We start from the raw sequence: 27,973 nt of genomic DNA, 5'->3' as shown, positions 1-27,973 counted from the left end.
CTCCGCTCATATAAGTGATCTGCACTGGGATCGTGTGTCACCTGACATCAGGGTGACAGAGGGATGAGGGGGACAGCTGTCTGGATGGGTGCAGCTGTGCAGGGTAATGGAAAGGAGGATGCCTGACCCGAGCGATGAAAGTTTATGTTTCTCTCAAGGTTGACCTAAATACACACATCCCTTAAAGACACGCATTGAGGTGTATGAAGAACCCCCTTTTGCAATTATCAGCAGCTCTTGAGAGATTTTAAAGAAGTTTCTTTTTTAATTTAATCAATTCGATTAGATTTGTCATGTCTGATTGACAGATCTGTGCACTCGTTTCAATCTCATTTTCAGCTCCAGGTCATAATAATTTAGTTAACAGTCAAGTCTGTCCCAAGGTCAGTAATGAGACCATAAACAAGAGCTGTTTGTTACTATGTACGCCACCTAAGGCTTAAAATTCCCTCCACACCATCCATGAATTAAGGATCTAGTGTGAAAATTCAAAGCTTTTAAAGAGGATCTAGTTTTCCTTTCTTTTTTCTGTCATACATGCTGTTACAGTGTAACAGTATGAAACCAAGCATTTGGTTTCAAGAGGTCTCTTTTTATTTTTAGCTCTGTATGATGTCACTCAGAATGGATATCCTTAATATGGTCCCAGCCCCACAAAACAACTTTCTTCTGATTGGCTGCCCCTCAAAAACAGAAGGTTAGCCAATCAGAAGAAAGTTGTTTTATAAGGGGAGGAGCAGATAGAGACAGAGTAAGAACTGAGAGGCCCAGAATAAGATAATCATCATGTTAAACTTAATCAGCGTGCCTTCTATCATCAAATTCAGCACCGTGAACCTCAAACATCCGGTTGCAGTTGCAGCAGTCTAAGATGATCTCCTTCTCCCATCCACCTCCTCTACGGCTTCCTGGGGGACACCAAGGTGTTCCCAACCCAGCCGAGAGATGTAATGTCTGCAATCTGATCCTTCGTCTACCCTGAGGCCTTCTTTCAGTACCACCTCACCAGTGAGCCCTGGTTGGAGGTCCAAACCACCTCAACTGGCTCCTTTTGGTGCAGATCTACTCTGAGGCCTGAATGGCTAAGCTCCTCCCTCTAGATTGATATATTTATTTGTCCACGTAGGGAAACTGGATTGTAGCGGAAATCACGTGACATTTTCATGCACACAGACACTTTCACTGCACCTTAGGATGTTTTTGTCAGTCAAAAAGGGCATCCAATGTGTTGCCAATATTTAGAAATGTAATGCATTCAAGAATAAAACCCTTTAGAGCTATTTCCTGTGAACAGAGGAGGGCAATATCACCCTGCAGATATCAATAGTTTAAAAGAGGAGGTAAGTGGAAGGCTCTCGTCATGTACAATAAGGCAGACTCAGCATTTCAGTTCCCAGCAGTTTATTGGTTGTTGTTACAGCCTTTCTACCAGAGCTTTTGTCTCTTGGAAATATTTTTAAACCAACAAATTGTGTAAAGGAGTCCCCCCCCCCCCCCCCCCCCTCCAACCCTGAGGGAAGCTCGTGGTCTGCTCATTTTCTCTGAAAGTAAAGTTCCTACTCTGACCTGCAGTGTTCTGCTGCCAAGAAAATCAACAATCCAAAAAACCCAAACAAGACAGAAGGGAAAATTCTGCTTCCAGCAGTTTTTCTGCTGTCAAACACAGACGAAAAGTCAATAAATAAATAAAAATTCTGCTTCAGTCTTTGGTTTTCCTAGAAGAGTATGTAATAAGTATGTCTTCTAACCCCCTAGAGAGTTGGTAGACAAAGTGCAGGGGGGTCTGTAAGACGCTGTAATGCTACATGGCTCTTCACCAGATGTCATTTCATGACCATGTAAGAGTGACTGGTCTAAAACCTCTGTGGCCTGAAGGTTTAGGGGACCAGGAGCACTTATGAATGCTTTCCAAATATTTGGCATCATATGACTGTTAAAAGAAGATCTCAAAGGGTGAGTAAAAAGCGGTGCTAGCTGTTTCGAACACTTACACAGACATTGTCCAGGTCAGGACTTTTCCAAGGTGACAGTCTCTAAAAAAACTGCAGGACCTTTGTCTTTTGAGGTCTCCTTCAAACATTCTTTATTAAATTTAATATTTTTTTTTACCAAAGGGTCTTTGATGTAAAATGCTCACCTCTCTGGTTTTATCCAGCTCAGTCTGTAAGACCTGCTTGGCCACTTCCAGTTCCTGAGTCTTTTCACGCAGCACCTCGTTTTCCCACTCCAAGTGGGAGTTCTTCTTCTGCACCGCCTCTAGCTCGTTGTACAGGCGGAGTGACACGCTCTTTGCAACCTGCAGGTGAAGCACAAAGTAGGTTAAGACAGTAAAAGTGCTGCGAATGAAGTTTTTTTTTTTTTGATTGTCTGTTTATTTGTTTTCTCGTGAGTGTTATTTTCTGAGTGAGTGAGTCTTTAGAGCAGTTGATTTGGTTAAAGCCGAGAAACTTTTACAAGAAAATTCTTGTGACGGGAACTGAGCCATGAGTCGATGGAGGGGGCGAAGGAGGGTGAGGCTGTAAGGAATCCAATAGTGCGCACACACACACATTGGCCTGGTTGACAGAAACAGAATCTGGTTGCCTCAGTTCAACGACGGTGATTCTGCTTACGATCACTCTGCTTTTATCGTTCAGTCCTCACGCAGAACAGCCGACCACACGCAGTAATTATGCTACAGAAATATAAACAGGATGCATGATGAAAACTTTTCAGTCTAATGACATTCTTGTGGTGCAGATGAACAGCAGGGAGTACTTTACAGCCATGACTCAGGGTTAAAGCCTGTATGAACAACACGATCAGCGTTTAGCGCGCCGTGATGAAAGTAGGTTTGTGGTTCTGCAGTAAAAGTTCACTTTGATGTTTTAGGTGAGTCAGTTTTCAGAGAAGGAGCTTAATTACAGTCTGTTGGTAGTGAGAGTTTGTGCAAAAAGACCACCCGACTTTCTGACCTTGATGTCGTGCTCCAGGCTCCGGACCAGCTCCCCGTCCACCTGTCCGGTCTGAGCCACTCGGATGCTGCGGCGCTCGGCCTTGCGGAGGCGGTACTGCAGGATGCGACACGTCTTGTTGGCCTGCTCCAGCTGCAGCCGCAGCTCCTGCAGCTGGTAAATCTCCTCCTCCTGGAACATGTCGCGCATTTCCAGCATCTCACAGCGCAGCTCCTCCACCTCGTCCTGGGACAGACGACACAGAAATAATTAAACCATGAGTCAAGGCATTTTCTCCTTTCTTTCTTCCCCTTTTCCCTTCTTATTTCATCCAGTCCTTTCCTTCTTCCTTGGCCCCTTCCTCCAAATTCTTCTCTTCCCTCCATCCTTCCTAACTCCCTTTGTTCCTTGTCTTTTGATTCTGCTTTCTTTCCTTACCCTTTTTTCTTTCCTTGTCCTGTTTGTGGTGCCCTTTTTTTCTTCCTTCCTGCCCTTCCTTCCATCATTCCTTCCCTCCTTTCTTCCTTTGTTGATTTTTCCTTTCTTATCTATTCCATCCTTCCCTCTTCCATCACTTGTTCCTTCCTTCCCTCCTTTCCACTCTTTTCTTCCTTCCTTTCTTACTTTTTCCTTCCTCCCTCTTCTCTTGCTTCATCTTTCTCCCTTGAGTATTCCTTCCTTCCTTAACCCTTCCCTCATCCCATCCCTCCTACAGTACACCATGCTGAGATAAGCCAAGTTTTAGTTGTTTGGAAATCACCTCGTTAGTGGAAAAATACTATTTTATGTCTGCCAAACTGTTTCATCTTTAGCACAGATTTTTCATAGAATCAGCTAAATTATTTGGAACAAATGATGTGCTTGAGTGACAGGGTGCTAGTAACAAAGTGCCTAAATATACAGTTTAAAACAGGTTCTTTGCTATGTGGTCTGTAGACACAATACTGTTTCATCTCTTGAGTTAGGCATGTTTTTCTTGCTAGATCGATTCATAGGTTTGTGTTCTGTGGGTTAACATACAAAAATTAATTAATTAATTAAAAAAAATCCTCTGAAAATGCTCAGGTACAAGAACTGGACTACAATTGAGAGAGAAAAGCAGCCAATGTCCAAAGAAAAACGTTACATGAATGTCTGGCTACTTAGAGGCAAAATATAAATAAATGAGTCTCCAGACTTTTGCACAACACTGTGAATATCAGAAAGTTATATTTTCCCATTTTCCCCGTTAACTTAAATCCAGGTGTTATGGTGGCATTAGAGACTGAAAACAACTAAGTGAAACATGGATTCACTCTTTACTCAGCTGGGATGCTACTCTGCTACATGTGCTGCAAGCAATGCTTCGAGTGTTATAAACAATAAGATCCTATCTACTGGACAAACTACGGGTTAATGCCATGTATAAATTACTTAAAAAATATTTTTGTACACATATTCATTAAAAAACATATTGGCTAATATTAGCCTAACTAACTGATTTATGACTTAAGCTCTAATTGTTATATTTTCCAGTTTGATGCCTAAATGGCCATTTTGTGCTTTGTACGTACCCTTCAAAGTGTCTGATCACTTTAATGACCACAGTTTGAATCTGCACTTACAAGGTGAAGTTATGTCACAGAAGTGAGCATCTAGGGCAGAAAGAGGGATTTGGGGCTATTTTTTGTACATGTTGTTTCCAGCATATTCTAAGTCATGAAACGTTTTCTCAGAAAGCTTGACTCACACTCAGAAAGTCTGAATATCTGGACATCAGCAGCTTCGATTATGACCTTTTTTTTTTTTATTATCAAGGTACAGCTCTGAATAAGTGGATCATCCCTTTAAAGGTGAAAGTGGAAAACGGACATTGCCATTGGGCTTGTAGATGGACTTGCTCAGCAGTACTCCACTAACAAAACTCTGCAACCACCAATTTATAATCAAACCCCAGTTTCCAGATATATTCCTGCAAACTGGTGATCTGCTGCATCAAGTTACAGAGTAATTTCCTCAGTTGGACCAATAAAATGCCCTTGCAGTCAGGAGTTACTCATCTAATCACCAGCTCAGTCAGCAGTTACTCAGCTACTGTAAAAATCTGAGTAAGTGTGGGTTTGTTCCATAATTTATTTAGGTCAGTAGTGACTTTTGACTCTTGTATTAGAGCCACTTGCTCTGCGCTCACTAAAGAAGACTGGCCTGATCTAAACATTTGCAGAAAATCGGCTCTGGTGTTGAGCTGAGGGTCCTCCCACAGAAACTCACAGGCTCTCATAAACAAGCAAAACCTACATGCACGGAGTTTATACAGAAAGGTAGATGCTGCATTTCGTGAAAACCAAATTGAATTCGCTAATTGCATTAAGCTAATTTAATTAATCAAATTAGATCAAACTTACTTTCAAATACTCGTTCTCTGATCTCAGATCTTCCAATTCCCTGACGAGGTCTTCGGTTGTTTCCCCCATCATAAGATTCATAAACGCCCCCGAGGAGTTGAACAAACTAAAGCCCCCTGCGGCAGCCTCCGCCTGGAGAACGCAGATATCTCTCGCCGCTTTTGCGCACGGTTTGCCGTCGCCTGCGCCCTCGCTATCCGGGGTCACGTAAGCTTTGCCGTCTATCCAGCTTAAGTCAGAGTCGTGCTTGTTACCGTCCGACGGGCAGTCAGAGATTTCCGAGCTGCTGTCCGAGGAGGACAGTTTCCCCGACAGGCAGCCGGAGTCTTTGCTCAAATCCTCCGAAGCGTTGCTGGCGTCGGAGAGTTTCCTCTGTGCGCCGGGGCTCCTCTGGCACTCGGAGCTGACACCTGATGACACTTTCCCTGCTCTCTTTTCCTGCGGTCCCGCAGTTTTTACCTCCTTCACAGGGTCGCACTGACCCGTGAATTGTGCCTCCTTTGAATAGGAGCCATCATTGGAGGATGGATCCTTCTTCTCTTGGTGCGCCCTGGCTTGTTTCTGGCTGCGGAGTGCAGTCTTCAGGCTCTTATCGCCGTCTTTGTTCGTCATTTTCTCTTTAGCTTTTAAACAGAAAATCTAAGATGATCATTACAGTTTTAAACTAGTGTTAAAATATCAAAATTCACAGCTCACAGACTCTGAACACCCGACTAGCTGCTCTGCATCCTCAGCACTGAAACTTTGCCAAAGCGCACTCACAGAAGAAGTCACAGTGTCACGTTACCGCAGCTTAGAACGGACTTCCGGTCGTTTTCTCTGCTTTTTCTTTTTTTCTCCATTTATCTTGGTCAGAGTACATATTATGTTTATTCTACACACACTCTCCCAGAACATTCAACTGTGGCTACAAACCAGCATGAATTTGAAAACAAATCCGATATTAAAAATGTTGTGTAGGCCTAGGATAAAAATAAACTTAAATGATTAAGTTTATTTTGTAAATTTCCATACAAAAGATACAATTTTAAGTGTTTGTTACCTCGTGTTTTCATATTGCTATCATACTGTTATCATCCCATACGCCTGATGTAGAGAGGCAGTTTGGAGGCTTTTATTTTGACGGTTTTCCGGTCTCTCTTTGATTCTTAAGCAGTTTTTTCCACTTTCTCCTTCTGGAAATCTGACAAGCAATTAACCCAACTAACCGACTACTACTATGAATAAATTATCTTAATTCCCAGTTACATTTTTTATCCGCCTCTAACAAACTACATTTGCATGTTTTAGCTCATAATAATCTTTTTATATATACCAGGTCTTTTTGCAGCTCCTCACTGATGCTCTATTCGCATCAATTCAGTTCAGCTCATCTGCTTTTCAGCCAGCTTTCTTCTGATTGGCTGCACCTTGCATGCCATACACAGGGTTAGAACAGTAGGTGGTGCTGCTGTAATAAGAAAAAAAAGAAAAGAAAAAGAAAACAGAGCAAGGAGTAGAAAAAAATGCCTGAAATAGAGCATTTAGCTCAGATGAAGCCTGAGTTTTGTGGCTCACAAGGATTGCTTGTACCTCATTATTTTAAACCTTGCTTAGCATTTCATCTTCCATTGTATATATTACAGAAAATAAGTTCAAACATTACAGGTCTCCCCTTTAAAAGGGTGTTTGCACAATTCCCCTCTGTGTAGTGTTGCTCTAATTTAATACGTATTTAGTTTTAAACTGAAATTTATTTTTGAAATATTGACCAGTGTCTGCAAAAATAAAATAAAAAATTAGCAGAATGAATAAAGCAAGAGGGATGTTTGTGTAAAGCTGCCACCTTGTGGATAATGGAGCTGTGTTTGAAAGGACCATAGGCAGGTCTTTGTGGTTTGTAACGGACATGAGATGTTTCCTCTTCCAGCTAACAACAACCTAAATCTTCATCGGGCAGCTATTATGCTATTAAACAGCTGTTTATAATAACCAAACAGTCGGGTTCCTCCCCCATCGTCCTTCCACACCTCAGTCACACCTTTGCTCTCTGGATACAGGAGTGGATGAGTGGAGATGCACAGGGTGATGTCCATGAAGACACCCGTCACGGAACAGGCACAAAAAAAATGGCTCTTAAGATAATGTTGATAATGCTTCCATTGAGTCAAGTGTCAAAACCACCTGCTTTTCAGCTGACTACATAAGCGGCTCTTTTTCTGCCACATTTTTCAGTGATAGCGTTAATGGGTTATGAATCATTTACTAGTGCTTTATGAACCATTATAAGAACATCTGGGTTGTCAGGTTGTGAAAAATAACATTTTTCTTTTTTAATCTTCAGTGTTCAGAAAGAGCTGATCTTAACTTCTAAGGAGCTTGTGAAGAAAGCAACTGGACTTCTTTAAATTACTTTTAGATGTTTCACTTCTTATCCAAGCATTCAAGAGGCTTCTTGGTGCACTGCAATCCATTTACAACAATTTTTATAATAATGACTTAACATGGAGAACCCTCTTGGATGAGAGGTGAAATTTCCTCAAGAATTCAGTCCAAGCTCCTTAGACTACAATGAACTGGATGGCTGAGAAGCTACACAGACAAACTGATCTTACCTTCTGCACAAACGCTACAGTGCATCTGCACCACAATGCATTTGCACCACAATGCATTTACAACAATTTATTGTAATAATGACTTAACATTTATGTGCACTTAAAGGCTTATTAAAGAGAATGAACTCTTTGCCATTTATTGATGGGCTTCTGTACTGCCTCACTGCATTTTATCATCTCAACATGAATCAATTAAATATCTTAGTGGGTGCTTTATAAGAAATTCAATGGCATGTGGAAATGTAGGCTTTATATCACAGGGCTGACACAATTAAACCATATTCCTTAATGATTTGGTTGAATTAATATAGATTTATAGTCTAATTATTGGATAAAATGTAATATTTCAGCAATTGAAAAATGAAAACTAGCACTTAGTTTGTAGCACAAAATAACACTGATTTTCCTTTTTCCTGCTAAAAAAATTCAGGCAAGGAAGCTTAAAAGAAAATTAAAAGAAAACCTAAAAGAAAATTCCACAATGTTAAAAACAAATAAAAACAAAAGAAACCTCTAGAATTTTTAAACAACCCGTTGATATTTCATCTTTCGATATATTTTTTTAACCTGCTCTTCAATGTTACACTATAATAAACCACCCATCCATCATTCCAACCACACAAAATGTACATGAACTAAGATTGCCTCAGGATGTTACCACAAACTCATCAATCCATTATTTATCTCCATGTCAGGGGTGAATTTGCACCTGTATTAAAAGCTAAAGATCGTACAAAATGTACAAATTAAGGTACAGTTTAATAATGCAGCCTAATAATTTGCATGCATATAAACAACTGCAGATTTATTTAAATATTTAGTAAGTCTTGGTCATTTTAAACTCGCGATTACAAACCCTTTAGCTTCTATGTGCGCCTGTGTTACTGGTATAAATAAAATAAAATAATAAACTTATAATAATCACTTAACACATATTAATATTAATATTTAAAGAGTCTGGTCCATCCAGCCTGAGCCCAGTGTTGCCTTTTTTAATGTCACATTATTGGTTATGTGTAAAAATAGCCTTTGGACCCCACGTTTGCTCTTTGCCCTTTATTTTCTGGACCTCTGCATCCTGCGCTCTGATTGGCTGACGAACCTGCCAATCGTGGTGTCCTTGCTGCCCACTTCCGCCTACTTCCAGAGGCACCACAGTGCTCGGTTGTTTATTTTACCGGAGCATTAACTTTACCTGAACTCACAGGTATATGTGACTGAGCTGTGTTTAAATGTCCGTGCCAGTGTCGGCTGTGGTTTGTTGTTGACTGTGTTGATGTTGTTACATCGTTTTTTGCCCAGCGGACATTTACACCATCTGCAGCAGCGATGCTAAGGGCTCGTTAGCTAGTCTTAAAGCTAACTAATGGCTTTTTTAGAGGAGCACGGCGACTGACAGCCAGAGAGGAAGCTGTTTTTGTTTTGATTACATTACTCATGCGCTTGGTGTTGACGCTGCCGGTGTCGTTGTAGGTGGTGGGTGCTGCTGTCTGTGATGCTCGGAGGGAGGCTGGACTCCAGGGACAGGCCAACGGTGGAAACATGACTTCTGAGTAACCTGCAGCTACTTTGTCTGCTCAGTATGAACAGCGAGGAGGAGTTTTTCGACGCTGAGACAGGTGAGACATGTCGACGAAGGCCCAAATTAGTTAATTATATATAGTTATTTCCTGTATACTTACTTTGTTTCCTCCTCCTACTCCCGCTCTTGCTCATCATCCCCAGGGTTGGAGTCAGATGATTCCTGCGAGGTCAGCTTTAAAGATGCCACACAGGAGAATGGAGTGTGGGAGCGCAGGTGAGGGGCCGTGCACACGCGGGGAATAATTACGGAAAAACATAATCACTTCATTGACGCAGAGCTGTTCTGAGTGATCACCTCGATCCTCTGAAAGGTTAAAGCAGGAGTGATGGAGAGATTGATAAAGGAGTCTCCCTGATGCTATGATGTTTGCAGATGATATTGTGATCTGTAGTGAGGGTGGAAGCAGGTGGAAAAGAACCTGGAGAGGTGGAGGTATGCTTTAGAGAAAAGAGTAGTGAAATTTAGTGAGGCTGCAAGGAGCAAACAGAGTGAAGGTGCACAAGTACCTGGGGTCAACCATTTAAAGCAATGGGCAGTGCATAAGAGAGGTGAAAAGGAGTTTGTAGGTAGTTAGGAGAGGAGACAAGTGTTGGGGTGATTTATGACAGAAGGATAGCAGCAAGAGTGAAAGGGTTGGTGTGTGAGAGGAGGGTGCTAGAGATAGAGTAAGATGGAGACAGATGATCTATCATGAGTTCTGAACTTAGAGATGTGTGGTGAAGAGTGTTCCGTGCTCCTGCATCACTGTGGGATGTCATGCTTTGTGGTAGAGAGGAAGGCTCTGCAGAGGGTGGTGAAAGCTCCACAGAGCATTGTTGGCAGCATCCCCCAGACCACCGTCACCACAAACATCTACACTAGCAGCAAAAGGGCCTCTCTGTCTTGAAAGACCCTACTTACCCAGGAAACAGACTGTTTGTCCCACTCCCCTCTCCCCTCAGGCTGGATGTTGCGGAGCATCAATTGCAGAACCACCAGACTGAGGAACAGCTTCTTCTTCAGGCTGCAAGACGGTTGAACTCTGGTGGTGCTCTGTAGTCTCTGCTGCTCCCAGCCAGAGGAAACAGACATGTGAAGCCACTTGTCTTTCCACTGCACACAATTTGATTATTTTTAGAAAATGGTCTTATTTGTACTGACACTGTATATACTTTTTCTTTTCCCTTTTTCCTGTATTGCTCTTTTGTGTTCTCTTGGCTTTTACACGGAACCTAGGTGCACAATTTTGTTTCACCTCATGTGAATACATGTGTTAGAATGACATTGAACACCTTGGAATCCTTGAATATATACACATTTAGTAATTTTCAAAAGGAAAAAAGAGAAAACCAAGATTCCAAGGTTTGCGTGTATTCACAGACTATAACAAGGTGAACTATAACGTGCATCCATCTCCTTATCAGACACTTTTTACACAGTCAAATAAATGTTATTGCTGCCTGTTCAGATACTGTGGTCTTTCACAGTAGGCAAAGTCTCTCGCTGAATGGATGCTTGGTTTCCTCTTGCCTCTTTAAATTGCTTGCCACCATGTTAGCATTAGTTGTTCTCTATTAATGACACACTCGAGCTGAAGGCTGTTGACATCCTGAGTCCAGCTGAAGCCACGACATCGGTGGTTTAATTAGCCTGTTTTCTTTTTCTTTAGGTGGTAAAAGTGATCAGTTTCACTTCTTCCAAAATTCTCTTCCCCTCACTATTAGTTAGGGCTGTTGATATGTACTAATATAGTAAATTTAAATGTCATTCACTATTTTTTTTGTGTATTTACAATATTAATGTTTGGGTGCACGATTTGGGAGCTACTTTGTATTAAAACACTCATTAAATCAGAAAACGAGGGGATATTATTTGAAAGAATAGTGTTGCATCTCTAAATTAAACCAATACTCATATATGACCTGCCAGTTGTGTATTACATATTCCATGTAATGCATGTCAGTACCAATGTCCACTAATGTTATATTAACATAAAAAGCATTGTACTGACAACTAATTTTACTAATAGATATTCAAACTGGAGAAAAGAATTTGGAGGACAGTTATAACCTCAGACGATAAAAGAAATTATGTCTGTATTTAAGAGTAATTTAAAACTGTGAATTACAGTCTTCAAAAAATTAAGCATATTTTAAATTAACTGAAATTTGTGGCATTTTGCATCATGCAGAAGATTGGGCATCCTCTGTATCAGCTGACCGAGTGTGAATAATGTTGCCAGAGGTGCTTTATTTGAGTGTGACAGATTAGATTAAAATAGTTTAGAGAAGATCACATCAACCCCAGTGGCTGCAATTGGTTTTGTCTGCTCTACCAACTCTGCCATCACTGTCCTCTGCCAGAAGGTCTGTGGACACCTCTGCAGTAGATGTTCCAGAGGTGGATGGTCATGTGGAGTTAGCATGCTCCCATCTTATATTAAAGCTTCCTCCCAAAGACATGAATGTTAGGTTTTGGTAATTAGTGATTAGAAATTATCTGTTGGTATGATTGTCTTTCTGACAATCTCTCTTCCACATGTCTTTATCCTGTCTTCCTTCTCTCACCCCAACCGGTCGCAGCAGATGGCCCCGCCCCTCCCTGAGCCTGGTTCTGCTGGAGCTTTCTTCCTGTTAAAAGGGAGTTTTTCCTTCCCACTGTCGCCAAAGTGCTTGCTCATAGGGGGTCATATGATTGTTGGGTTTTTCTCTGTATCTATTATTATAGGATATAATGTACAATATAAATCAGAATCAGAATAGAATTAATCCCGAAGGAAATTATAGGTTACAGCAGGCTAATGGTGCATGCGCACTTACAAAGGAACCCTCTGACTAATCTTTACACAGACATCACATTGGGAGACATGTCAGAGAGGTAGGCTGATAGGAAAAAACAACGAAAATACATAACACGAGGTGAGAGGAGGAGAAAAAAACTCCGACTGAGCTCCTAATGGGAGAACAGTTTGAGAGCAGAAAAAAAACACCCCGGCACAAAAAGCACATGACTGTCAATACACCATAGAAACATATGACAAGCAACAGGGATGGGTAAAAGGTGAGAGACAGCCCGTGTAGACAGCGCATCTGGGCCTGCAGCATATGCACTGGTCCCCTTTGATCCACCGTCTGCATCGGGAGGGAATAAGCATTGAAGGCGTTTGGAAGGGGAGGGGGGGATGAGTGTATACCTGCATGTAGAGCAGGGCGATATGACCAAAAATATTTATCACGATATACATTTGAAAATTTGTGATAACAATATAACTGACGATATAATTGACACTAGACAAAATACTTTACAACTCCACAACTTTATTAGTGCCAAAAAAAAATCAACGTATTTTCACTTAAACAAGCAGCTGTTTTTTGCATTAAAGTTATATAAAAATTTTACAGTGCAAATGCAAATTCCTTGCTGACAGTTTAACCAAAAGGCATTTCCAGTGGAAATTGGCCGACATATCCTCAGCGTAACCATGTATAATATCCACGAAATTTAGAAAGAGGTTATACACACACACAATACGGTAATATTATGTTGAAGCACAGTGCGTATCACTCCACGAGGCTCCTCCCTACGATAGCCGTAATGCCCATCAAGCTGTGCGGGTTCGTACCTTGGCAAAGTCGTACTAAAACATTTTCCAGCACCGTGTACCACATAAAATCGTTTCGAGGTCAGTAAACACAACCAGAATTCATACATAAGGCACACGGGATTATAAGGGGCACTGTTGATTTTCAGAAAAATCAAAGGATTGATTTTATGTGTGCCGTATTTTCCAAAGAACACGGTAATAACGACGGCCCGCTAGCATGCGCTACCAAAAATAGTGCTTTGTTGTGTATCTGACGGACGAAAGCTAAACCAGTGCCACATCACTGAAGTTGCAGCATTTTTACAAACCAATTCTGGTTCATCCGTTTCATTCAAAGTGTGTGTGTGTGTGTGTGTGTGTGTGTGTGTGTGTGTGTGTGTGTGTGTGTGTGTGTGTGTGTGTGTGTGTGTGTGTGTGTGTGTGTGTGTGTGTGTGTGTGTGTGTCCAGACTTCAGCTGAGACACTGTCCTTCGCCCTGCCAGGCTAAGTAAAGTCTTCCAGCCAACCCAGGTGGCCTTACGTAGGATAGGAAGAAACAATCTATGCACAGTCAACTATCTGGGTGTTTTTGTTCAGCTCCAGCCTTGAGACCACAGCTGGCGCCGAAGTGGTAGCTGCATGAAATGATGGTGGTTTTTACTGTAGTGCGAACAACTCATGTGAATTTCAAAGCTGTTCTAGCAGTCCAACACTGGTCTCTCAATCTCCCGTTGTAGAGCCGTGAGCTTGTCTACAATGTTATCCATCTTGCGCTCCATGATGTTATCAGTCTTGCGCTCAAAGAGCAGATTCTGAGAACTCAAGACTGCCATGACCTTCTCCAATATGTTATCCAATTTTCGCTCAGCGGTCTTATTCTGAGTGTTCACGGCAGCCTCAAACTTCTCCAAGATCTTATCCGTGCTGCGTTCAATGAGCCCATTTTGAGAACTCACGACTCGTCCAATCGTTTCAACACAGCGGGCAGCCTTGTGGGGTTTTGAACAGCCAATTCCGCTTTCTTTAATCTTCGATAAGCTAGGGCCAAGCCAGCTCCGATCAGCAATCAGCAAGAACCCTGTTATCATAGTTCCGAACAGGTAGATGTCTTCGATGTCTTCAATCGACAGTCTTGCCATCCTCCACTTATGCCACCCGTCCATCGTGTATCCGGCAGGGACACTCCAGGACACTCAGGCTCACCCGAGCCCAGGCTTCTCGTTGAGAAGAGGATGTCAGTTGTGTTCAGGGACCAGTTGATCAAATCCATAATTCCTCTTTTAGGTTTTAGAGAACAGACTGTGAGAAAGTGTTCCAGGGAAAGAGTAAGAAAATAGATGAGACTAGCCAAGGACACAAGACGCTAAGCAGGGAAGATAAGGGAAGGGAGAGGAGAAAAGTGCGACCGCCTTCGCCAAGAGCCAAAGTTAAGTAAAGCGCCTTGAGGCGACTGTTGTTGTGATTTGGCGCTATATAAATAAAATTGAACTGAGCTGTCCACCCTGCATATATTTTGGAATAAGAGGTAATGTCAGCATGCTAGCACAACTTTTTATCAAAGATCTAAGCAAAAGAGAGCTAATGAGAAATATGAGCTCTAAGCAGAATTGATAATGGCCTTGATATCTATTAAAACAGTTTTTGTTGCTTAATATCGTTTTTCTTATTCGATCCAGGAAAAAGCTGCCAGCTGAAATGATCTCCAGAAATAACTTCAGTGTTTGGAATATTCTGAAGAAATGCATCGGTATGGTGAGTCCTACCAAACTCATGTCTGTCTCCAGTAATATTGCTGGGTGCTGATTTTGAATCTATGATTTTCATTTCTGTGGTCACTGTGACATGAAATACTTATACACAAAGTTGCGTCATATTATAGCTTCATTAATGGTCTGTCCAGAGTGTCAGTACCTGTAGTTATAATTACTAATGACTACAGAAAGAAAAGAAAAAGTACTCGACCAACGGCTTTACTGCACTATCAAGTGGAAATATGTCCCATCACTATTGTGAACTTAAGCTGTGTGCATGCATCGGTGCAGCAACACAATGTGCTCATATAAATCCTGGTTCAGCTGTCATTAGGGGCAGGGGTGAGATATCTGATTTAGCCTATAGGTTTCTACTAGTTTCTAGCTGTGTCCCTATTATGTCATCTCTGGTTTTCACAATCTCCAAATGAAACTGTGAGAAAAGAAAGCTACAGTCTAAAAATTGTACATAGCCAGTCCTCTGCAAATAATCTGTTAGCTGTTTGACAACTACCCTTTCAAGAATTTTTGATATGAAAGGAAGGTTAGAAATTGGCCTATTATTAGCTAAGGGAGCTGGGTCTAGAGATGGCTTTTTAAGTAAAGGTTTAACCTCTGCCAGCTTGAGGGCCTGCGGTACATAGCTGATTATTAGAGATAGGGTTGATCAGATTTAAGATTGGAGTGATTATATTTTCCTGTTCTGCTTATTTCCACTTTCACATTTTTATTCTTGCAGTCTAGTAGAGCTGCTTTGCACAGTTAGGTTAGAAATAATCCATATTTGTCTTATCCCATCCCTCTAATCCAACTGTCTTCTGATTGGCTGCTCCTTGTAACCATGTGGGCAGAGCTTCTGTGGTCACACTCGAGCTGCGATGACCATATTAGGGAAATTTCCATATTTGCTGACAGCAAGGTGAAAGCATAACAGGTCAACTTTGAATAACTGAGTGCTTTTGCTTACTTAATCTCTCTGTTACAAAATCAGTCTTGACTGAACTCGTCTTTACATTTGCTTCTGGAAGTCATTTCAAAATAACCAAAATAATTAAATGAACATCTGAACTGTAAATGTGAATGTTGTGCTATTGTTACTCCTGCTTTTTAAAACCGGTGAATGTTTGTTGTAAGTTAAGTAATGTGTTGCATAAGTTGTTTGAAGTGAGGTAATTTCTGTCAGCCTTTGAGTTATTTTTCTGAATGAGAGTGATTGATTGTTTTTGTTGTGCTGCCACAGGAGCTGTCCAAAATAGCAATGCCGGTCGTGTTTAACGAGCCGCTCAGCTTTCTCCAGAGAATCTCAGAGTACATGGAGCACACTCACCTCATCCACAAAGCCTGCAGTTTATCAGACTCCATAGACCGCATGCAGGTACAGGCAGCACACACACGTGATGTTGTGATGTTTTAAAAATACTGTCAGTGCATTTAAATTTCTCCCAGAAATACATTTCCTCTGAACATTGCTAAGGAAAATAATGAACTGTTTAAAGCTCTTTTTCTTTCTTTTTTTTAAGTGTATGAACCAAAAATAAACCCAAAATAAACACTAGAAAAGCAGGAATGAGGGATTGTTTTCTAAAAATGACTTTTCACTTGCTGTCAGTGGCTGCAGCCCGGCTCTGATTCACGTTACATCTCTGTGACAGGTTGTTGCTGCATTTGCTGTTTCGGCTGTAGCATCTCAATGGGAGAGGACTGGAAAGCCTTTCAATCCTTTGCTGGGGGAGACCTATGAACTCACAAGGTATTGGAGAGGATGGGTTGAAGCTTCATTATGCCTTTATGATGATACTTCAGGTCATCCAGTTATTTCAAATCATCTTTTTTAAGGGAGGACGAAGGCTACAGATTGATCTCGGAGCAGGTGAGCCACCACCCTCCCATCAGTGCCTTCCACGCCGAGTCGCTGAAGAAAGAATTTGAGTTTCATGGCTCTATCTACCCAAAGCTCAAGTTCTGGGGCAAAAGTGTGGAAGCTGAACCTAAAGGCACCATGACGCTGGAGTTACTAAAGTGAGATTTCCCTGCAGTTATTGATCTAGTGTTCTGCACACCCACTTTTCTGCTGGTGCTAGGCTTTTAGCTGCATTATTAAACTTTCATAACATGTTGAACTTTGGATGACCTCATGTTCATTCATGTTGAAGAAGCCGCAAGCAGCAGCTGGTTAGATTAGCGTAGTCATGGGAAAGGGTTAAACGACTAATCTGGGTCTGCTCAAAGCTCTCAAAATTCCTCATGACTTGGTCCTAATTAATTCTTTAAAACTATAAATAAAACCTCAAATGATCCGGATTTCACTTATGGACTGAACAAGCAAGAAATTATGTTAACTAGAGCGTTTTAGATGTGCTGATACATGGAATTTATCTACACACAGTATTATCACATTGAACATGAGTGCTGTAAACTGACTCTGTTGACGTTTGACACACTGAGCAATTTTCCCCTAACTTCAGTCCAATAAAAAATAAAAGCATCCAGTTAATTATTGGATGTTTGTGATGTTGAAGATGCTTTCTCTGTGAGGTTTTCAGATCATAGTTTCTTTATATTTTGCGTTTTACACCTTTTCCTACTGACAAGGACCTTCCTTGTGGTTATTTGTACTACAACAGCATAATTAAGTAATAGATAAACCATTAAATAACAGAAAAGTTCCTGTCCTTAAAATGAACTAATATAGAAATTTCCCACTTTTTTTAGAGTGGGTCCACAGGGAATTAATAAAAACTAGAATTGCAGGACAGTCTGGGTAATGGCAGGCCAGAACTTTTCATGTAATTTTTCTTTCATTTATTGCATCGGGATTTCTTTTTTCATGTACAGAAACTGAGACATATTGTTAAACTTGCGTTTCTTTTTTTATGTTGACTTATCTCAGGGATAAAATATGTAGTTGAACTTTTGTACACTGACGAAAAGGGGATTTACAAAGGTGGCGATCGTATGAAACTGAGGTTTCAGTTGATTAAGATTCATTTGGCATCTAATGGGTTAACAAAATCTTCAGAGTTATTGTTATGGATGAGCAGTAAGTGTATTTAATTACGTACAGTTGTATTTTGAGACTTTTAAATTATATTTAGATGTGAAATGATGAACCATTGATATAAAAATCTGTCTTCCTTAAGCATGTATTCAGCAGAGTTATTAGCTCAATGAAATGTAATAAGTTGAGTGTTTGACAGATAAAATGAGGGCTTTATTAATATATTCCCTGCTGAAAAATAAGCGTTATTGGTTATTTTCCACTTCTTTTGGGTTGTTGAGTAAAACGCTAACTTCACAAATTGTGTGAAAATCTTCTCAGTTGTATATATCATTTTAGAAAAAAACCCACAGCATGCTTAACTCTCGAACTTGTATTTTGTATTTCATGTATTTAATATAGCACAGCAGGGGAAAGCCTCGGGCTGATTTACATCTTATTAAATACATTATATATGTAATTGTGAGTGCTGATGTTTTTATTATTATTTAGAAAATGTCGAACTGGTCCTTTAAGATGTTGTGATTTTGTGACAGACATAAAGAAGCTTACACGTGGACGAATCCAATGTGCTGTGTGCATAACATCATCCTGGGAAAACTCTGGATTGAACAGTATGGAACTGTAGAGATAGTCAACCACAGGTAATGAAAACTTACAGCTTTTTGAATCACTGATATTTATTAAACAATAATTTTGCCTTTAATTCGTCAGGACGGGTGATAAGTGTGTCCTAAACTTCAAACCCTGTGGGATGTTTGGAAAGGAACTGCACAAAGTAGAAGGTCATATCCAAGATAAAAGGTAAGAACCTAAGCACGACATCACTGTCTGTGAATTTTAGTTGTGTTAGTTTTCTCTAAATGGAGTTTGTTGTTGAAACAGTAAGAAGAAGCGGCGAGTTATGTATGGGAAATGGACAGAGTGCATGTACAGCGTGGACCCCAAGGTTTACGACGCGTACAAGAAGTCTGAGAAGAAGAGCGGGGGCGAGTCAAAGAAGCTGAGACAGGTGAGGATCGTTTCTGCTTTTACTGAAAGCTGAGATGAAATCCCTCTGAGTTTGCTCTCACGTTTCTCTTTAACATGTTTGATGTGTGATTTTTTTTTTCTCACAACTCTGAAATTCTTCTCTTAAACTGCATCTTTTCCTTTCACAATAACATGCAGTGGCTTTAGTAGAAGGTAAGGTGAAAGTGTATTGATATCTGTAGTGTGCTGCTGCTGTTGTCTAGTTATGTTGAGAGTGTAGTGTTGATTAGATCATTGCCAGCACTAATCCATGATGTCTTGCAATGACATGCATCGTTGCTTGAGAGACGTGTTGAATTTGTGGCGACCGTAGTTCTGTTAATCACCCGTTTGCACATGAACTGTTTGTAATGTAAACCCAAACTCGTTAGACGGAGTTGTTTAACTAGCTGTGTGTCTGTTTCTGTGTGTGTAGGAGCGTAGCTGTGAAGCAGAGGAGGCAGATGAGATGCCAGAAGTTCAAGAGACTGTGACTGTGATACCAGGAAGTGCCTTACTGTGGAGGATAACATCTCGGCCCGCTCACTCAGCACAGGTCGGTGATGAGGTTTGGCATTTCCTGCAGAAATATTGTTCAGTTATCACTGGAAAGTATTTGACTGTATAAAATCAGCCAAATATAATAAAAATCCTGGCTTCACACCCTCATAATGAGCTTGCTTTAGTATATTTAATGAGGCCATGCAAAATTATACGATCACATGGTGCTTTCTTTGAAATTTGCTGCTCATCTTTTTGCACAAAGAGTGCCTAAAGTTTAACTTTACTAAGCTTTAAAGGGAAGCACTTAATTGATCTCATGATCATTTGCAACAGAGCTTAAATCTGCTTTTCAGTCCTGAAGATTTCATGCCTCTTTTAATGGTTTACAAATCCTGGAAAAAATGAGATGACTTGAGTCTTTTTCACCATCGAACTGACCGGAGGGCTCATTTTACAAGCGCTCTTTGAATGGCGATAACTCCTTTACTGTTTGTGCTAGAGACAAAAATTCAAATGGTTTTGAAAAGAAGAGAAGACGAGCTTTATGGGGGTATTTGGTGTATCACAGTAGCAAAAAGCATTCAGGAAAAGTACTGCTGTCTGAACAGACAGAAAAATCAGTTCTGCTTATATGTGCCCTACGATGTGCGCTTCACATTACCATGATTCCTCAACCATTTTTGGTCTAGAGCAGTGGTTCTTAACCTGGGTTCGATCGAACCCTAGGGGTTCGGTGAGTCGGATTTTAGGAGTTCAGCAGAGCCTCCACCGTGACATGCATGGCTCATTTTGTGCACCAGTAAAAAACATATCTATGTCTTGAATTTGAAAAAAAATCACATTTTATTTTTCACTAAAGAGGGGTTCAGTGAATGCGCATATGAAACTGGTGGGGTTCGGTATCTCCAACAAGGTTAAGAACCACTGGTCTAGAGAGAAAATGGTCGAGGTGGTTGTAAGTGGTAGTAGATGTAAATGGGTGCGAGGAAACAGGCAGCCTGTCACAGTAAATGGACTGGTTCAGATAAACAGCCTTTCTACTCAGTTGAGCACTCAAAGTGGTTTCTACAGGTCTCATTCACCCACTTAAATTGATTCTACCCTTTTATCTAAGCGTAATTGCTTTTTAAAATTCACACACCTAGCCCAAGGACACTTCAGCATGTGAGAGGTGTCTGGGATCGATCCACCACTCTACCTCCTACACTGGTGACCTGTAGGGAAGCACATGTCAGGTTACTGTGCAAGTTACAATGTTGGGTTTCATAAGAGTTTGCCGTTACGATGTACCTGTAACATCGAAGTTATGCTGAAGGTGTTGTACAGATGCACAGCTCATTCTGAGGGTCTTGGGTGTCAGGTGGGAGACATTGGTGACATCTTTCCTATGGAATGACCACACAATCTGCTCTCACATATGTATAACTGTGGAAGACGTGTGACATGCTAGCTTTACCTCATGGAGTTTACACCAAATGTTATTTCACATTTTAGTTTCCATTTTTGTATAACTTTTGATACACATTGTGGCAATAGGACCACATAACAATGCACCATGCAGCACTGTTTGAACAAAGCCCTTTCTCCCTTTTTATAGATGTATAACTTCACCAGCTTTGCCATAACACTAAACGAGCTGGAGCCCGGCATGGAGAGACTACTGTTGCCAACAGACTGCCGGCTGAGGCCTGACATCAGAGCGATGGAGAATGGAGACATAGGTAACGTCAACCTCACCTGAAAAGAGAACAGCTGAAACTGTACATGTGTACTTTTTGGTGACCAGGACACTATGAGCCTCTAAAACTGTGGAACAGGGTTCCGTCAGGAGCACTGGGATAATTCCTGGTGCCCTGAGGGTCATTTTGGTCTACATTGAGCTTAACAGGTGATAAAATGACAAGCAGGAATGAGTTAGCAAATTCTGAGAATCAGATTCACTTCACCCAAGTCACCCTCACCCAGTGTTTGTTATGACTGCCATGTCCTGTGTGACTTTATCCTGGTTACCCCTTAGCCATAACATACCTTAAAATTTGTTGGTCCTAAACATATGTTTTGTGATCTGAGTAAAATTCTCTGAGATGAGCGTAATGGATAAGTCTGGTAACCTCCATCAACACTACAGGTGTATTTATACAGGTATTTCTAGTAAAAAATAGTGTTGAGCAGTAAACTTTTCGTGATGTGTCAGCCACCTCATCCAGCCTTTTGAAGGAGGGACACTGAAGCATCCCCAACCCAACAGAGAGAGCAGAACTCTCCATCATGTCCTGGGTCTGCTGCAGGACGACCTCTCAGTTGGACATGCCTTAAACACCTTAACAAGGAGGCATCCTAATCAGATGGCCAAACCACATCAACTGACTCCTTTAGATGTGGAGCAGCTTGACTCTGAGCTCTTGGCCCAATTTCTAAGGGAGAGCCCAGACATTCTACAGAGGAAGCTCTTTTCTAATGCTTTTATCCACCATCTCATTATTTTGGTCACTTCATGGCAATAAATGAACATGGATCAACTAGAAAATTTTACAGCTTTGCTTTCATGATCAGCTCTGCCATGAGACTCTGAAACAGAATGGAGTTTGTTTCAGGTTCACAGCTCCTCTGTGAAAACAGTAGAGCTTATTTTTAAACAAATAAGTGGCATGACATCTAACCAAAAAGCAGAAGAAGCAACCTGTTAAGGACTGACTTCTTTCTCCAAGTAGTTACTGTATTTGTTCTCTAAAAGAGCTTTTTTTTATTTAGGGTTTATTTCTTCTTTATGGTGACTTCAAAAATATGTTTTATCCTAAAGATGCCTGACAAAAGAATGAGTCAATATAAAGGCCCATTTACACAAAAGTAAACTAATAATAATATGATGGTATACTATAAAACCACTAGAATCTTTGGTCATACCACCCAGGCCTAATAGGTTAAAAAGACCATGTAGGGAAAGATTACAAAATTATCAGCCTCCTAGTTTATACAAACACAGTGGCCAAAGGTGAAGTCGAGTTATCGTTTCGGTCTGACCTTCTCTAAAAGTTTCTTTTGTATTTGTGTGTTTATAGATTTGGCGAGTTCTGAGAAAGAGCGTTTAGAGGAGAAACAGAGAGCTGCACGCAGGGAACGATCCAAGGACGAGGAGGAGTGGTCAACCAGGTGAGAGGTTCTGAGGATTTAAAGAGATTTGGGGAGGTTTTTTTATAGACCGATTTTATGATTTCATACACTTGTAGCATGACAATCTCATGTTTGTACTCAATATGTCAGTATTATCAGACCAAATCAGATTTACTTTACCTCTAGCATGAAACACAGTGAGCAGAGGTTCAACATGAAGAGAGAGGCCGCTTGTATAATCACTCTGTTATTTTATAATGTCCAAACTCAGAATCTGTAAATTCGTCTACCTCCCAAAATTTCATTTTCTACAAGCAATGCTTGAGTGATGCATTTTACAGATGGAAATAACTAGCTAGACGTTTTAAAATAGACGTTAGTTTGAATTGGAACCCATTTGAACCATAGAGCTTTTATTTATTGGAGTCAGGACTTTATAATGCAGGAATTAATAAAGTGGGTGACATCCATTTACCAGACTGAAGCACATAGCTAACATTTGCAGTATCTTCAGTTTATTGTTCCAGTTAATGCTGGGATTGCATATAAAGTTCAATAAAATTATAAATCACTACAAAATAAACTTTTAAATACTGAAAAATTCTGTCAGTCTGACAGATAGATTGACAAATTTAATTAAAATAAGCTAACAGTGTGCAGATGACTCAGTGAATGACTGTCCTGGCCAAACAGTCAATCACTCCAGAATGCGCCTCCCTTCTCTTTACTTAAGTTTGAAATATTTGCCCAAAATGCTCAAGAGTGAATTTAGCCAACATCATGGTGATTGAAGTATTATCTCTCCATATTTTAGCAGTTGATTGTGTTCGTATTGTTTGCTCCGCAGCTTGTTTTTCTTCGTGTCTTAACATTTATTTCAGATTCACATTTGGTGTTGTAAACACCAAAGTCTGTTTATGCTATAATTAGTTTTAGACCTGCAATGATCTGCTTTGTTGACATTTACTGGTTAAATAAAGACAGAAGAAAAATAAAACAATAATAAGCAAATGAAGATTGACAAAAAATTGCATTCAAAATCTAATTTGTAATGTGTGGAAACTTCCTTTAATGTGTCCCCAACACACTAATTGCTCATGCTGTGCAGCATTTTTCATAACCATGTTATTAAAAACAGATATGGCTTGTTGACTGCCTCCTCAGGTGGTTCCAGATGGGAACAAACCCTCACACAGGAGCCGAGGACTGGCTGTACACAGGTGGATACTTTGACAGGAACTTCACTGACTGTCCCAACATTTATTGACACAGGAGGTGTTTGGTGTTTAAAACAAAAAACAAACAAAAAAAATCTTCTCTTTGCTAGGTTTCATTTTGTTTCTCTGTGAGTCGTGACAGCCAGACGCTCGCTGGTACTGTGTCTTTGTTAGGATCGATGAAAGTTGATTTCAAACAGGTTATCAGATCATCTCCAGCTGACTGTGACATTTGTCTGCAGGAGATGTGTAACACTAAAGAGAACTGTAGAGTTTACTTGCTGTAAGCATCAAGCATCTTCTTTATATGCCCTAAACATGTATGTTACTCACCATTCACTCATCCAAGGGTTTAAAAGCAGCCACCAATGTGATCTGTGGCGTGGTGAGCTACCTGGTGGAGGATGCAAAGGAAATATTTTCAGTTTTAGTTCGGGTACTCAGGTACCATAATCTCACCTGTAGATGTTCCACGCTCTTCTGTCAAGCTGCATTCAAATATCAGGGGATATTTAATCGCATCTGCTACTTTTATATAACCTATTTGGAAATTAGATGTCTGTTTTAGTTAGCACTTAACATCAAAGAAAATGTCACAAAGTGTTTCTGTGAATAGAGACTTACAGTAGAAATGAAAGCTGCTTATAACCACGTTTACTGCCTCAGTAAACAGATATGTTGGTACATTATATTGTTCTCCGCTGTAACATAGGTAATGTGTATAATAACCATGCATGCTCACCAACATCATAATTTCCACAAGTTAAAGCCATACAAAAAACTTTTTCTGCACTGAGAATAAAAGCCTCCATATAAACCTTTAAGGCAAAGGGATGCAGAAACGAGACGTTTTTAAAAAGTCTGACACTGGCCGCCTCCCTGGCTCCTTCACCGCTCACACACTGTGAAAATGTTCACAATGCACAGTAAATATCTGTGGGTGAACGGACAGAGTGTCAGACGCCGTTTACACTTGGTTTTAAAATGTGTCAGGTCCAAATACACCGCATTAAATACGAGTATACAAGCCAGTGATATGGCTTATGGCCCATCTCTGTGTGGTCTGGTAGGCACTGTGAACAATAGAGTTGGAGCTAGCTACTGTGACACCACCCACTGGTTTCTGGACTTTTTCTGGGTGCACATTAAAGCCTCAACATTAGCGTGTTACTCTGCTGGTCGTTATGACTCTTTATCCCATGAAACCCTCCTAGGAATAACCCATGTCACTCTTCTGTGATCGAAGTGGTTCTGTCATATTTCAGGCCTGTATATCTCACTAACTTCTGGATGTGCATTAGAAGTTAATGAGGGTTTTCTCTGCCTTTGCTGCTACCCTACTTTTGTCTGATAATTCTATCAAAATGTTCCAAAATAGCAGAAACACAGTGATAAGGTCCAGCTCAGTGACTTGGGTGAGGTGAGGCTGCTGCTGCCTATGTCTACACACCTGTCACTCCCCAGCCTTTAGTCTCACCTGCATCCAGTTGTTGTTATGAAGCACAAACTGTCCACATGTACTGACAGCACTTTTTCTATAACGAGCTGTAAACAAGTTGTCTCCATATCTGAAGCTTTAGTTCTACTTGAGGAATTAAGAGGTTTTTTTGGCATCTCTGCATTGGCCTCATTTTCAGTCCCAGAGCGCAAAGTGCCAAAAACTGCAGCCCCTCTAATAACAACTTGAGACTGGCTCCAAAAACAACTCAGTTCCCACAGGCTCCCATGATAAAATGCCCAACTTTACATCATTAATAAGCGTGTTTACAGCTCCTTCTTCCTTTGATTCCCTCATATTTTATTTTTAACTTTTAAACTCAACCCTATCAAGCTGCAAAGCCCTGAACTGGACTTATCCACTCTGTTTGTGCTGTTGGAGCATTTTTAGTAGACTATCTGACAAATTATGCAGTCTGTGTTCCTTATTTTCTTTATTTTTATTTGTGTGTCATTCAGCTCTAGTTTGCAGATATGTGTCTCTTGCACTTAATGTATGCAACTTTCTGACAAAGCTTGCTAGCCTTAACTGATCACTCATTGCTCCACCCTCTCATCCAGATATCGTGGTGGCTAAAACGCTGATGTTGAGGTTTCTATAACAGCTGCATGATGTCAGAGAGGCTACTTTATCTCTTACAAACCATCAAGCCAGGACGTGGTGGTTTTTCTTTTTGCTATTTTGTGCACCGTTTTTAAAACTTTGCCTGCCAGTCTCTACATCTGGACTCTCCAGACTCTTGACTGATGACAGACAGGTGAATACTTGGGGCACTTTGACACACAGATTGTAAGGAAGTCTGAGCACATGTGGTCCGTTCCTTGGAGGCAACACTGTGATGAGTCTTGACTGTTCACTTGTGATCCAATTTCCAGAGTGGTTTTTTAAAACCAAGTGTAAACACTGCATTAAATACATATTTTTAATAATGCTCTGAGCTTCGGTGCTGCCAAACAATATTAAACATCATAGGTAATACTTATAATAATGAACACACTGATTTTCTGCTCTAACTTCACTTTGGAGCTTATAGGATCGTAAACACGTATGATAATGTTTCCATGAAAATGGTTAATAAGCTTTCAACTACAGCTTGAGTCCCGTTTTCTTTTTTTTTTTCTTTTTTTAATTTGTTTACATTTTTAGCAAATGCCTGCCATTAAAAACTACGCCAAATTAGTTATTCTGAGGTTTTTTGGAGGGTTGTACCCGTGGACGTACAGGCCACTGCGACAGGGATACTTTAATACTGTAGATAATGTAAAAATTCTCAGGCAAGTTCTGCAGTGATAGAGGGCATCCTTTGTTCTGAGTGGATTGTTGGATATTTACATAATGATATCCTCTGGAAATATAAGTTAAACTAACACTAAAAATGTAAAAAGATTACAGACATCTGTTCACATTGGCCTGAGAAAGAGTAGAGGCATCTGTCTCACTGCTCCTCCATTGAAGGTGCACTCCATAGTTTGAACACCTCGGCTTCAAAGTGACTGTGTTGTGCCGTTTGTTTGTACAATGATCCCTGTGAGCCAAAAGTTCAGACTGCTATAAACACTCATTTTCAGACTTTTTTTTTTCCTACTCTTCACTCCATGTGATGGTAGTGAGAGTGGATATCCCTAATTTGGTCAACAGCTATGGCCTTAGGCACTAAGACCCCACCCACCTGCAAGGAGCAGCCAATCAGAAGAACAGTAGTTCTGAGATAAACACTTTGTTCAGAGGTAGAAAGTATAAAAGATAGCTGTAGCTTTGTATTTTAACCCTGTAGTCTTTTTAATGGCCACCAGAGGGCGACCTGAATCCTTGCTTACTCAGTAAACAGTTTGCTGGTGTGTTTATAGAGTCATGTACTAGATTCAGATCATGTTCAATAGAGCACTTTGGTAACTTGTGGTCATGTGATTGATAGTGAGTCAGAGCTGCGTCTCGCTCCTCACACCTGATTTCAAAACACCAAAGTAATTAAAATGTTCAACTCGAGGCTTCATAGCAGGACTTCATTCAACACTGGGTGACGTCCCTGTTGCTGTGTATGTCTTTTATGTTTTTTGTGATTTAGACACAGAGTGAACTGAATGAGCCATGTGTAAGATGGGGTTATTTTGAACTGTGAGTTATGCAGAGCTAATCCAGTACAGTCCAAAAAAGAAAACATGAAGCTGGGAATGAGCATAATCTGTCCCCTTAATGACAAAGCTGCATCATTTTGGCGCCTTTTTCACACGTGGATGAGTAACACTTTGAAAGCAATTTTTTATTTTTTTTCCACCAATCGGAGCCGTGCTTTCAGACACAGTTAAAAGCAAATAAGACGGGATGCTGTAGGCATCATGAACCTATGCAAACTGATCCTTCCAGTCTACCCTCCTGAAATGTGAAATAAAACACTCTTTAGCTAGCAGCCTGTGTGCTGGAGACACTACAGAGGCAGCAGGTAATGAATATTGTGTGCTGGTAGTAAAATGCTCACAGTAGTTTCTTTTTGTTTCTAAGCACTAGTGTTGCATTAAACTGCACATTTCAAATGCTCACTGTCCTGTGCACATATGTACGGTGAAATATCCCACATCATGTCTTCCCCTCTGCTGCTGTTTGTGTCTTTACTCTGAATTCAAAGCACTTTGTGACTCCTGCAGCCGCTCAGAGCTGCAGGATCAATCTGATCCGATCTTGTTTTATCCCCGCTGTCTCTTTGTCGAGCCTCTTTTTGAAAATGTTTACATTGTATGTTTGTCAATCTGTTGTTTCCTTTCCTCTTCATACTGGTATCCACACAGCCGTATGCATACAAAGCATATTTAAGAAATAAATTATGGACT

General features: G+C 40.6%; 2 protein-coding genes across 4 annotated transcripts in view; one reads left to right on the top strand and one right to left on the bottom strand.

Moving 5' to 3' along the window:
* LOC146550662 (uncharacterized) overlaps positions 1–9,663 on the bottom strand; it is a 17,461-nt gene extending 7,798 nt beyond the window's left edge. Inside the window, exons 1-3 of one of the 2 annotated variants that reach the window (XM_085258882.1) lie at positions 9,594–9,663; positions 2,955–3,179; positions 2,138–2,296 (exon numbers count right to left, since the gene is read on the bottom strand). In XM_085258882.1, the coding sequence (XP_085115008.1) occupies positions 2,138–2,296; positions 2,955–3,152 (357 nt within the window). In that variant the 5' untranslated portion in view covers positions 3,153–3,179; positions 9,594–9,663. Of the gene's footprint in view, positions 1–2,137; positions 2,297–2,954; positions 3,180–5,317; positions 6,042–9,593 lie in introns of those variants that run through there. The other variant, XM_085258881.1, reaches the window with a different exon arrangement.
* On the top strand, positions 9,016–27,973 carry LOC146550661 (oxysterol-binding protein-related protein 2-like). 2 transcript variants are annotated; one of them, XM_085258884.1, is made up of 14 exons: positions 9,016–9,118; positions 9,385–9,530; positions 9,637–9,709; positions 14,735–14,810; positions 16,050–16,184; positions 16,462–16,559; positions 16,646–16,828; positions 18,344–18,421; positions 18,522–18,611; positions 18,693–18,819; positions 19,255–19,374; positions 20,920–21,043; positions 22,382–22,472; positions 23,598–27,973. In XM_085258884.1, the coding sequence occupies exons 2-14, from the start codon at positions 9,494–9,496 to the stop codon at positions 23,698–23,700; spliced, it is 1,335 nt and encodes a 444-aa protein (XP_085115010.1). In that variant the 5' UTR covers positions 9,016–9,118; positions 9,385–9,493; the 3' UTR covers positions 23,701–27,973. The 2 variants fall into 2 exon arrangements, with proteins under 2 accessions (XP_085115010.1, XP_085115009.1); XM_085258883.1 differs by having other exon boundaries at positions 18,344–18,451.

This window comes from Mchenga conophoros, linkage group LG20 (genome assembly GCF_057382185.1).
Source record: "Mchenga conophoros isolate Kocher_MC1m ecotype Shallow Benthic linkage group LG20, M_conophoros_male_GT1.1, whole genome shotgun sequence".
NCBI classification, from domain to species: Eukaryota; Metazoa; Chordata; class Actinopteri; order Cichliformes; family Cichlidae; genus Mchenga; species Mchenga conophoros.
Note: the sequence above shows the minus strand (reverse complement) of the source record. Positions and strands in the feature narration are given on the sequence as shown.